The 12,672-nt window shown below is 45.0% G+C and overlaps 1 protein-coding gene across 3 annotated transcripts in view; it reads left to right on the top strand.

The window, feature by feature from the left end:
- Positions 1–12,672, top strand: part of Sulf1 (sulfatase 1) — a 122,171-nt gene that overhangs the window by 79,141 nt on the left and 30,358 nt on the right. For all 3 annotated transcript variants that reach the window (XM_055603550.1, XM_055603548.1, XM_055603549.1), the window contains 5 exons: positions 3,343–3,493; positions 4,409–4,584; positions 5,908–6,036; positions 6,316–6,372; positions 7,526–7,655. In XM_055603550.1, the coding sequence (XP_055459525.1) occupies positions 3,343–3,493; positions 4,409–4,584; positions 5,908–6,036; positions 6,316–6,372; positions 7,526–7,655 (643 nt within the window). The remainder of the gene's footprint in view (positions 1–3,342; positions 3,494–4,408; positions 4,585–5,907; positions 6,037–6,315; positions 6,373–7,525; positions 7,656–12,672) is intronic.

Below are 12,672 nucleotides of genomic sequence, written 5' to 3'. Positions count from 1 at the left end.
CAGTGGGAATTGGGGGCCCTCTCTGCTAAGGTCAGTGTGATTCCACAGATGGAACAACACCTTTGAGCTGCTGGTCTGAGCAGGGAGCAGGGTTCCCTAGTGAGTACCCTGATAATCCTGTAAGCAAGAGCAGAATGTGACCCCAGAAGCTGTGTTCAAGAGTCACAAAAAAACACCTCTCAACCCTCACAGGAACCTCTGCAAAGCCATTATCCCCATTGTATGGATGAAGAAACTGAGGCATCACCCACCCACCCCCCCAAAAAAAAGACCTGCCCAGAATGAAGTCTTAGCCTATCACAAAACTGGGACGAAGAATGAGATCTGACTCCCAAGCACTTCAGACAGCTGAAGTTTTCCCCTTGTAAGTTCTCTGCTTCTTTCTGTGGAACTGTGCCTTCTCTGAGGAGGTTAAAGTCACTCCTTAGGCAAGCAAGCCTTAATTATCACTGGGGGACAGAAGGCTGCATCTTCAAGGAATTTGGCAGACCTCAGCAGGAGGCAACCACAGTCTCTGGCAAAAGATCGCTTTTCAACAATGTTGTCAGTTCCTGCAACCCGGGACCTTCCACCTGTGTGTCTCAGAACAGCTGCTGTTCTTGGGGGAAGCAGTGGCAGTCTGTCTTCCTTTAAAAAGCAAATGCATGCCCCAGACCCCGGCTACCCGCTGGGATCCCACCTGGAATGTCATCCTCCAAGCTTAGAGGTCATCTCCCATATTGAGAAAGTCAGAAAACTACAGGCGGAGGGCGGACAGCTTTGACAACAGGCCCTGAACTCTCCCTTTTAATATAAGCCAGATTTAACATATGTCATTCGGTAAATCCAGGAGTCCAATTTGAGGCTTGTAATTTGCTGCAAGCTTCCCGGCTCCTCAAAGTGAGGTGGGGCCCGCGCCAGGCACATCAAGGTACCTGGTGGAAGATGTAATTTGCCCACTGTGAGCCTGCATGTCGGTTCCCTATTGTAATTTTTATTTGCGTTGAGGTTTTGTGGTTTTAAAAAAGTCAACTAGATTTATTTTTAAATTAAGCCGACCTAACTTCAAAGGCAGTGAGGGGAGGATGCGTATTATACAGAAACCCTGTGTAATCTCTTACAGCTGTATTCCTTTTTGTGCCACAATCGGCAAAGGGTTAGGAGACCTTTCATGACCAGTGTGCTGTCTTGCTCTGACCTCACCCCCCCACACACACACACCCTCCCCTGCACATGGGGGCAAAACTCTTGCTTGGGGATTTTTAAGCCCCTCTGTCCTCAGCTTCTTAATCTAATCCTGTTTGTAACGCGGCATGCTGCATAGACAATGAGAAAGGCAAATTCCAGTCTTCCCCTGCGCCCCCTTCCCACTGTGGCCTATTTCTAAAAAGGAGGAATCCTTCCAGGTCAAAAACCTGGACCACTTGGCTCCAGAACCATTTATTTGGCAGGCAGCAAACACTGATGTTGAAAGTTTCTCTCTGACATAGTCTCAAAAAGGAAGGGGGGGGGGAGGAAGGGAAGGTTCACTTGACAGGAATGGCAGATGGTATGAAAGAATCTGTAGTTTAATATTGCAGGATTGTTTCAACTAGATATTTACATGAAAAGAATTTGTTTATCAGGTTGTGAAGGAAGTTCAGAGGCCCCTGTTTTAGGAGGTCCTAGAGGAGCACCCTGCACCCATTCACAGATGTGCAAAGTCAGTGGTCCTTTTTTGCTCTTAGGTTGACGCCTTAGTGGGAACCCGTGTTCTCTACCAAACTTTACTTGATCTTTTGGGAATAGTGTCTTCAGACAGAGCTTAATCGATGATCTTGAGGGTAACCAAGTAACAAGATGGTCTTTGCTGCCACTTAGGATTATCTGTTCTTTGAATGGGCTCCACAACCCTCCTGGCAAGAGAAACTGTGAAAACAGGTGCCATTTCTGTGGCTCAGTATATATAAGAACAACATTGCAAACATTGTATAGGAAGTCCACCATGTTACAGATAGACATGGTCCTCAGGGTAAGGTCCCCTGAACTTACCTGGATCATAGGGAGTTTCCAGGCTCCTCTTCAGACTTCCATGTCCACAATCCTTCTACAATAGAAATCTACGCCCAAAACAGGGCAGGTAGACAGATTCCTCAGTCAGTACAGATGATGGCTTACTCTTTGAGACTGGCGATTGGTAAACCCACAGTTTATATTAAAAGCACCCTCAGACAAAGGAAGCATCCCTTGCTCATCCCTGTCTTCATGTCATTAACATATGTGAGCTGTGGGATCCAGGCTTGATTCTACCATCTTTGTGACTTTTTTTTTAACCTGCCTTGGTTTCCTCATGTATAAAATGGGGATAATTAATCTGTTAACCAAAAGAGTTGAGACAATCAATTAAAGTATGTATAATAAGTTGCCTAATTCTTTACTGTAAGTACTTGCTCCCTTGGTGAGCTTTGAATATCATGTGAAGAAGAGGGGTCAATGCATGCATAACAGTGTCTCGGTGGGAGAACCTTGCTGACAGAAGCCTGCACTTGAGGAGCATCTAATGGAAATTGGGGAAGACATTAATGGGAAAGTGACCATGCTGAGTTCCCAGGGCTGTGTAGCAGATGCTAACTGATCTCTGCAACCCGCTGTGAACCCGTTCTACAGCAAGAGGACTCACTTCTCTATCGCTAACAAGACCCTTGTCCTCTACCCCTGTTGCTTTCTCTAGGAAGCGAGTATTTTATTGGTAAATGTGCCAGTTTCAGATGCAGTCGTGGTTATAATTCCAACAGATACAATTGCATTAATCGTTTTTTAACATACAACACGAACGAAGAGCAAATCTCATGAAGACGTGACCAATAAGATTATCTTAAGAGATTCAAGAGAAAAAAAATGTGTTGAGCCTGTGATCATCGTCAGCCCACCTAATGTTCTAGTGACTTTATTTACTAGGCTAATGAGCAATAAACATTTCGTGAGTTAACAGCGCCCCGAGAACACTGCTCTCTGCATTTCTGTCTCCGCTGTAAATCTGAAATAGCCATCCTCACGTGTTGCTCACGCATGTTCTTCATGGAATCCAACTGAACTGACGTTAATTTCATGTTCAGTCTGAGTGTAATCTGTGAGTTTCCATGCCTCCAGAGGGGGTGTACTGTTTGGAATGGTGAAGACGGCAGATAGTTTCACAGACTCAAAGAGTTCTCGAGCTACTTGAGAGAAAAACACTCAGGCAGTGACAAAATTATCTTTCAGAAGTGATTATTTCACAACCTTTAACTTGAAATGTTTCCCAAAGTGACTAAGTTTTCTTCCTCTTTCTCTCTTTTTTTTTTTGAAAATGTATGTGTGATAAGATCGCTCTCTGCATGTTTTCAGAACTCCAAGCTATAACTATGCGCCGAACATGGACAAACACTGGATCATGCAGTACACAGGGCCCATGCTGCCCATCCACATGCAGTTCACCAACGTCCTTCAGCGCAAGCGACTGCAGACGCTGATGTCGGTGGACGACTCTGTGGAGAGGGTAAGGCCGCCTCCCGCCTCCCAGAAGCCCCTGCTAGTCAACCGGGTGCAGTTTCCTAACAATCGTGCCTGGTGACCTCATCATTCCTGTCCCCTTATCCTGTTGCTTCAAGAATGGTTCTTAAGGTGCCAGGGACAAACAGACAGAAAACTCAAATTGTCAAAAGTCAGGGTCCATACCCTCAAATGCCTTCAGAAATTAAACAAATAATGTCAGTGACTAAAGAGGGTTTAATGTAATGTAGTAGGGACTGGTGGTGACTGTGGTGAAAATAAAATTAAGGACCCTATCTAAGGTATCAACAACTCGACTCCAGTTAATCTCTGCAGTATAAAAATGAAAATCAAGTATGATCATATTTTCTGGATTTTTAAAGAAGATTGGGTCTATCCAGATGGGGGTCTTCTTTAGCCTTACAATATTAATAAAAGAGTGATGAAGTTAAAATTTGCTTTAATCGTAGATTTTTTTTCAAAGTGGAATTCCCAGAGTTTGTTGGAAGAGGTGTTTTCATGGCTTGTTTTGTTTTGTTCTTTGCTTAATTGGCAAACAGGAAACAGTCCTGTAGGCAGAATATGGTAGATAAAGATAAACAAACAAACAAACATATTGACTGTGGTGCTGGATATTGCACCACCAAGATCATAATCATTTTAAAAACGTGGATAACGCCGCTGTCTGCCAGCCTTACTAAAGCAATCCTCGGCTTTTGAAAAATGATGAGGGTCAGGCATGGTGATGTGCGGTCTTTAATCTCAGCCCTTGGGAGGCAGAGACAGGTGGACCACTGTGAGTTCTAGGCCAGCCAGGGCCTTGTCTTCAAGGAGAAAGAGAAAGATTTGGGGGAACGTTGTGACAGCGCTCTAGCATGTCACCTCACCCATCACACTTGCCTTGCTCTGTGCTCTGTTGCAGCTGTACAACATGCTTGTGGAGACCGGAGAACTGGACAACACTTACATCATCTACACTGCCGACCATGGGTACCACATTGGACAGTTTGGGCTGGTCAAGGGCAAATCCATGCCTTATGACTTTGACATCCGCGTGCCTTTTTTCATTCGTGGCCCAAGCGTAGAACCAGGGTCGATGTACGTATTTCATAACATTTCCCTGCGGCATAGAGCTGTCACAGTTCCTGTACAGTTAAAATAATCCAGAGCCTAATCGCAGTGTCCGGTTTCCTTCCATCCAGGACTAAAAAATAGGACATATGGGTTGTTATTTACTTTTCCTGCCACCTAGGAAACAAACGATGCTGTTTAGGGGGAATGAAAAGATACCAGTTACAGCAACTGAGGTCCTCAAACTGAGGAGAGTCCTCTTTGCCCTGTGTATGGGGACAGAATGTGTTGGTGGAGAATACCATCCTGAATCCGAGAACCAATGTCACTTCTTATGAAGCCCAATGTCATCTTCTCAGCTTTTAATTCTTAAACAGAAAATTCAGGGTTAAAATGCCTGGTTTTCTTTTAAGAGAAAAGAGACTTGAATGAGTTGTTTTTGTCACTTTCTCTATCCTCATCATAGACACGGGTGTCCGTGCCCTTTTCCTACTTTATCGGCTTGCTTTGTAGGACACTGAGGGAGTACAGTTTCAAACAGTATCCACCATGGACATGGGTAAAACCAAGAAACTGGACAGGCAGAAATGAGGGTGTGTCTGAGAATCCTTGATGCTGGGAGTGGCATCATTGGAGCCCAGCGCTCAGGATTCTGAATCTCATGAATAAGGTCTTACTTGCTGTGATGCCATGCTTAGTCTGGGATGAGGTGATGAGAAGAAGAAGGTTCTTTGAAGAAGGTTTTATGTCCATTAATATCACTAGAGGGAAGGGAGCTAATGGAATATATGTTACATGAAAGCAAACAGAAGACTATTTGAAGGCCAGTAAGAGAGAAAAGAGGGCTTAGGATAGGGAAATCAGAAATATAAGATGAAATGTCAATGAGACTCATTTCTTTGTGTGTTAACTTAAAATTAGAAACTGTCTGAGAATGGGCATATTTTTTATTAGATTTGTACATTGAAACTCTTAGTCATGAGCAAACTAAAAACTGTAAAACTGTGTGGCTTCTTATACTATTTACAGCTTTAATGCAGAAGGAGTTCTGGAATATCACACAAACACACACAATTAAAAATAACAATGAAAACATCAAAAGCACCATGTACCAATATACATCTTGTCTGGCTGTGTGTTTAAGACACAATGGTTAGGGGCATCTCTCTAGCCCTGACCCCCTTGAAAGCCAGCAGTGCCATGGCTGTTTACCACTCATCCCTCCCTAGCACAGATGAGAGGGAAGGGAGGCTTGAAGGCCAATGAGCAATGGCTATGAAAAAAAAATCATCTCTGTAGCCATCTGCTACCTCCTTTAGGTCTAGCCTGAAACCATCTGTCTCTTTCCAGAGTCCCTCAAATCGTTCTGAACATCGATCTAGCCCCTACCATCCTGGATATCGCTGGGCTGGATACTCCTCCTGATGTGGATGGCAAGTCCGTCCTCAAACTTCTAGACCCGGAAAAGCCAGGTAACAGGTGTGTCAACATGTCTTCTCTCAAACAGCTAGCCCCCAGAGCTTCCGGTGGTACCCTGAGCCAGCCAGTACTGAAAACCATGAAGGTAAAAAAAAAAGTTTTCCCCATGAGGACTCCTGTAAGCTGAGCCTTCCTTGGCTGTTTGTGAGTTGCACATTGCTGGAGACGCAATCGTGGTCAGTGGGAAGTGGGCGGTATTTCTTTAAATAAACTGTTAGTGCAAATCCATTTGGGAAAACATTTAGATGCTAACAGTAAATATTATTGTTTTGCTTTCAGGTTTCGAACAAACAAGAAGGCCAAAATTTGGCGTGATACATTCCTAGTGGAAAGAGGGTAATTATTGGTTCCTGGGGTGCTTCTGGGAACCAGTCCTAGTGGGCAGCAATTCCTGCTGGGCATTTTTTTACCCTTCTTATTTTGGTTTACTAAGCATGCAGACTTCACAAGCCCAGTTACAAGTTTGACGTTATTATTTTACTTTATTTACAAGTGTGTGTGCACATGGCACATATGTGAAGGTCAAAGGACAAGTTTCAGGAGTCAGTTCTCTCCTTCCATCATAGGTTCTGGGGCTCAAACTCAGCTGTCAGTCATGCTCAGAAAGCACTTTCACCTGCTGAGACAGCTCCCTGGCCCAAGTTTGAAGTGCTGATTGTCTATTCACTGCCAGTCAGCAGCCAATAATTCTACAGTAGAACTATTAAGAATAAATTGTCCTAGATGGGACTGGAGCCTATCCATGGGTGTAGATTCACCATGGCACTTCCCAGCCTGGGCTCTTAGCAAGTTAACTGGTTTTCTCTGCTATCCCTCCCAACTCCTGTAAGCAGTCCCTAACCTTGCCTGTACCCTGCTCACCTGTATCCTCTCTTTTGGTTTTTGCATACTGTTAACTTATATACATTAATGGCATTTTGATTATTTCCACAGTCACTTCTGGGTTACCTATTTTGTGATGTTCATTGCTTTGTTTTTCTCTTTGGAGAGAGAGAAAGAGAGACAGAGAGACAGAGACAGACATTAATGCAGTTGCTTATTTACAAGTAGAACCTTGAGGGTTTTTTGTTTTGGTTTTATAAGACAGGATTTTTCTCTGTAGCCCTGTCTGTCATGGAACATAGTCCAGGCTGTTCACAAATTCACAAAGATCTGCCCTCCTTCGCCTCCCAAGTGCTGGGATAAAAGGTGCGTGCCACCACTGCCCAGCAAACCTTTTTAAACGGAGCCTAGTGAGCATTTTGGAAATAATGCTTTCCAGGGAAAGTGCATGCTTCTCTTCGATCTTTACATCTTCACAGCACCCAGTTAGCTTGTTATGCTCACAAAGAGCTCACCCTATGTTGTTCTCCTACAAACAGCAGCAGGTGTAGGTATCACACTAGCTAGAGGAGGGTAGGGATGCTGGGGTTGGGAGGAGGGGTGTGCGGGGAATTAGAAAGGTCATCGGATGGTTCTCCAGTAAGAAGCTTTTCCCTTTCTGTCAAAGGAAATTTTTACGCAAGAAGGAGGAATCCAGCAAGAATATCCAGCAGTCAAACCACTTGCCCAAATACGAGAGGGTCAAGGAACTGTGCCAGCAGGCCAGATACCAGACAGCCTGTGAGCAGCCTGGGCAGGTAAGTGCAACAGCTGTTCTCTGCTGCCCTCCTGTGCCCTCCACCTCGGCGTTACACAGTTCTCAGACATCTGTGTATCCCTAAGGTGTCTGCGTCATCATGAGGGCAAGCTCAGTGGCAGTCTCCACCTCCAGATGTGGTGTCTAACTGTCTAAACCTGGCCTTCTCGTCACCTCCCAGGCTCCCTCTTGCAAACAAAAATGGCTCTCAGAGGGACTGCTATGCCAAAGGGCACTGGCTCCGTCAAAGTAGGTCATTGCACTGTGTTCTAAAGATCACTTACTCAAGAGGCAAGTGGCTGCTGAGCCTCTTGAGTGCTGACCCACTCCAGGTGACATGATGGGACTCTCCACCCTAATCAGACGTGAGAGGCCATCTAACCAGGCTGCACAGTGGGGTCAGTGCCAGAGCTGGGAAAGAAAAATAGTGTGTATGTTCACTTTTAGCTCACAGACTTTTCGGTATTTGTGAAATCTAGGCTTGACCAGCCCGTCAACTGTCATCAGTGAGAATGGAAAATACTATACAATGATTAACACCACATAAAAGAAAAGTGGGCTGAGCGTGGTGATCTTGAATCTCCTCACTCTGGAGACAGAGGCAGGTGGAACTCTGTGAGTTCCAGACCAACCTGATCTACATAATGAGTTCCAGGACAGGCAGGGAACAGAGAGAGAGAGAGAGAGAAGAGAGAAGAGAGAAGAGAGAAGAGAGAAGGGAAGGGAAGGGAAGGGAAGGGAAGGGAAGGGAAGGGAAGGGAAGGGAAGGGAAGGGAAGGGAAGGGAAATGTGGTCATCAACAATTTTAAAGACTCTTTTTGGAGTCTGTGCCAACTAAAAGGAAATCTATTCAGACTAAATTAGGAAAATTTATTGTCCCAATGAAAAAGTAAAGAACAAAATCAGCATGGTATGAAACAAAAAGAGGAAGGAAGGAAGGAAGGAAGGAAGGAAGGAAGGAAGGAAGGAAGGAAGGAAGGAAGGAAAGATGGATACAGCTGTTACCGAGTTTCTGTCTCATCCTGCAAGAAGGTTCAGTGTGTGAGATTTGTATACTCCTCCTGACTGTAACCTGTGCCTGTTTCTAATTTGTAGCTATGTGAATCCCCATCTTACAAACAGGAGGCTAGTTTGTTGAAAATTTAGTATCTAAGCAGGACTCTAATTACAAAATACAGACCTGTGGGCTGGAGAGAGGGCTCAGCAGTTAAGACTAAGACTGCTCTTTCAGGGGACTGGACTTCAATTCCCAGCTCCTATGCTGGGCAGCTCCCAGGGGATTGGATGCCTCTGGCCTCCTAAAACACCTGCACTCAGCTACACACACCCACACACAGACTGGTACATATGCACATAATTAAATATAACAAAAATGACACTAAAAAAATAAATAAACAAAGGGCACTTGCTTTCTTCGGAGATAAATCACCTTAGCTAAAGACTTTTAGTTCCATGAGGGATTTTTTTTTCTGTTACAAACTTCTCTGACCCTTGGACATCCCTGTAGTTAGCCAGCATTATCTAAAGATGTTAAGCTTGAGAAATAGGCCACCTACTTATTACCTATTGGCCTCATTCATATACTCTTATTATAAAAGACTTCATATATTAAATACAAAAGTTGTAATCAACAAACCTAGCCCAATTCTCTTGCCTCTTGCTTCCTTGTCTGCAGAGTTCCTTTGAAGTATAAGAAGGTACAGAGGAAGAGGGGTTCAAGGAATAAAATCAGGCATGTTTTACTCTAGTCAGGCTTAGTTTTCAAGGGTTTCATGGGAAAGCTTAGACCTATTCATCACTTTTCAGCTCCACGTCTTTAAAGACTTTATTTAGAATACCTCAGGCTCCCTTTGTAGCTCCCAGGTAGAGCCAGCCTCCACAGGCTAATGCACTTTATTCAAGAGTTGAAGGTACTCACTGTTAAATGTACCTTCTGCAAATTGCTAATCTTGTTAGGACCTGAGCCTTCTAAGTGGTGTGCAAGATATCGATTTGGGAATAAGGCATGCCGCTTACCTACCTTTGAGTCGGTAAGTGGTAATTCTGCACATTTCTCCATTTGGCTTCTGCTGAAACTTCAGTCTATGTCCCAGAGGGCAAATGGAGCAGAAACACAAGCATGCCATTTTGGCATAAGCCTCACACATGCGTGCTGCATCCTAACTATATTAAAAACCTAATTTTGTTTTTTCATAGGTTTCTAAACTTGATTTGCTCCCGTGAAATGCTGTTGTGGCTCTCTCCCTAGAACCTTCCCTGTTGCTCTTTCTCTGCGGAACAGTCTCAACTTAGATTTCCTCACATGGATATTTGAGAATGTCAGAACTTGCCTCTTTTAGGAAACACCCAAATTAACAGAACAAAGAACTAGGCTGTGCGTTGATGGTGAACCTTTTCCTGTAGAAATTCTTTACACTGGGAAGACGTGGGCTCTAGAAGAAGGGAGTGAGGGATAATCTGGCTACCTCAAACACTCGTGTCCCAATGGCACTAATGAATAGTTCCTGTCATCTCATGGCTCCTTGAGTATGGTGCCTGAACCAGCAGGGTCGGGCTCACCACGCAGCTTGCCAAAATGTAAACTCTCTGCCTCTGACCCACTGAGGAGGTACCACGGAATGGAGCCCAGCAATCCGTGTCCACAAGTATTCCAGAGACTTCTAGTGGTGCTCAAGCAGTCATGTTCTAGGGAGTCCTCCCTCTATTCCCCATTTTCCTGTCTATCTGGTTACATCAAAGATGATCTTTCTGGAGACAGTGTCACTGACTTCAAAGAGGAGAGCTCAGGATAATGAAGTTGTATGGCCGGGGACCAGCATGACAGCTCAGGTGACAGTTCAGGCTAGAGCTGACTTGTTCGCATCCATTCTTTTGTTTCTAGTAGCAGGTTTGAACCACTTCACACCTCCCAGGCACATGCACGACCTACTGAGCTCTCTCTTCAGCCCTGTCATCCACTCCTGGCCTTTGCCTGCCTGTCTTTTGAAGGTTAACAGCCTTCATCCTCATGTCTGACATCTCAAGGGGTGCTAAGGGAAACTCGGTACTGTGAGCCCTATCCTCTTCACTCCATCCCCAGAGAGAGTATACACCCCCACCTCGGTGCCTCTGCCCCGGCCTGGTCACCTAGGCAGTTTTGGTGAAAGCATGAAGCAGGACAAATTAAAGGAGGAAAGAATGGCGATTGAAAGGGTTGGATCGCCTGTAGTAGCTGCTGCTTCCTAGTTGTGTGTTCTGAACAGTTCAAGTTCTCCCAGGCCTCAGCGTTTCTGCCTCTAGAATGGAGAGAGTCAACCTCAGTCCTGTGAGGAACAAGTGCTCTCATGTGACTGAAGTGTGAGGAGTGTCGCCATTGTCCCAGGCACACTCACCTGCTGTTTATGCTATTATGGAGCCAACACAGGAAAAACCTGCTGGAGTCCCAGACGCTTGGAATGACTCCCCGGCGGTGTGCACAGAACCACCAGCCGGGATTAATTATGACAACATGGACATATGTGTTTGCATTGTTTCCATGTTTCTGCATTAATCCAAGACAAAGTGTGAATCCCCACCACCCTCTAGCAAGGAATTCTACCCCAAGCACATTTGTATGCACACATACACACACACATAAACTACGACCACATAAAGACATGCACGCTCTTGTGGGGAGGTGATTCTGAGTTCTTGCTGTACCTGGGGGGAGCTCTGAGCTCTCACCTGGGAGAGTTTTGAAAACTAACAATGTTCCTTCTTTCTGTAGAGCAGCCAGATAAAAAGGATGTGGATGACACCAAGGCATTTGGGAGTTTTCCATCTCTTTGGTTTGTTTAGGGCTTGCTTTGTTTTGTTTGCCCCTGTCTGCTCTTCGAGACAAGGTCTCCATATATAGCCCAGGCTACCCTTGAACTCTGTGTTCTCCTAACCGAGCAACCCAAAGGTTCAGACCACAAGCACGTTCCATCACACCCCCAGCCCCTATGCTTTTGGTTCCGTTTGAGCAAATTTCACGAACCTTGGGATTGCACTGCTGTCAGCATGCCCTGGGGCAAGTTACGTAGCTGTCCTCTGTCTCAGCACCTTTGTTGTGTGGACACAGCAGGGTCAGCCACAGAGGTTATAGTAAAGGCATAATCAGGCACCTGGATGGATGCACTGGTCCATGGCAAGCACTGCACAAATGCTTCCAACTGCTGGTCTGTCCAGTCTGTTTGACCTGAAGTGCTGGAACCATACTCCCCCACCAACTCAGCACTGCCTGACACATACAGATGGTTGTCTGCATTGAAATTTCCCTTTTCTATTTCTCCTTCCCACCTCTTCCCTTCCTCTACCCATCCCACGTCATCTCAAGAAAACAGGAACTAAGCCTCCTTGGCAAACAACTCTAGTTCACGTTTCTGAGAAAGTTTTACACTGGCTTGAGCTAAGTGGTGGTTTGGACAGAGATATTTATATGGTCCTTCTATTCCCAACATTGGCCTTGAAAATGTCAGTGCGTAGCCACCAACACGTAGCTGCTTTTATGATGCTGATGCTGGCATAAAAGCTAATCTGGTCATCACAAAACTACACAGCAATTACACTTCAGGGAACATGATGGAACCCGCATTATGACACATAAAAAGACACACTTTGGAGAATTAGTGTGCATACATAAAACTAAGCTTCTATGTAGCCCCTGGACAACAGTAGAATTTGACAAAAGAAACTGAAGCCCTCTCCCCGTTTTTTGCTTCTTTGCTTCTTAATCAGGCAGGAATATACTTAGATGTGTAAATCAAAGCCTCCATATGCAATCTGAAGAATAGATGCAGTCCAGAACGTCGAAACCATAATGAATACCTAGTGTAATTTCAAGAAGGAGTTACCCGAGTCGTGAAACTGCTGAACATTGTGCTAGGCATTCCATGCCTAATTTACATACAGAGAGACTGAGACTCAGAAGGAAAAGTCAGGTGACCAAAACAGAACTGGAAGTCTAAGTTCAAACCCAGATGTGTGTGTGCAGCAAAGCCACAGACCCCTCTGGCCTG

Source organism: Psammomys obesus, unplaced genomic scaffold, assembly GCF_907164565.1.
Source record: "Psammomys obesus unplaced genomic scaffold, mPsaObe1.curated_primary_1811, whole genome shotgun sequence".
NCBI classification, from domain to species: Eukaryota; Metazoa; Chordata; class Mammalia; order Rodentia; family Muridae; genus Psammomys; species Psammomys obesus.
This window is presented reverse-complemented; position numbering and strand designations above follow the sequence as displayed.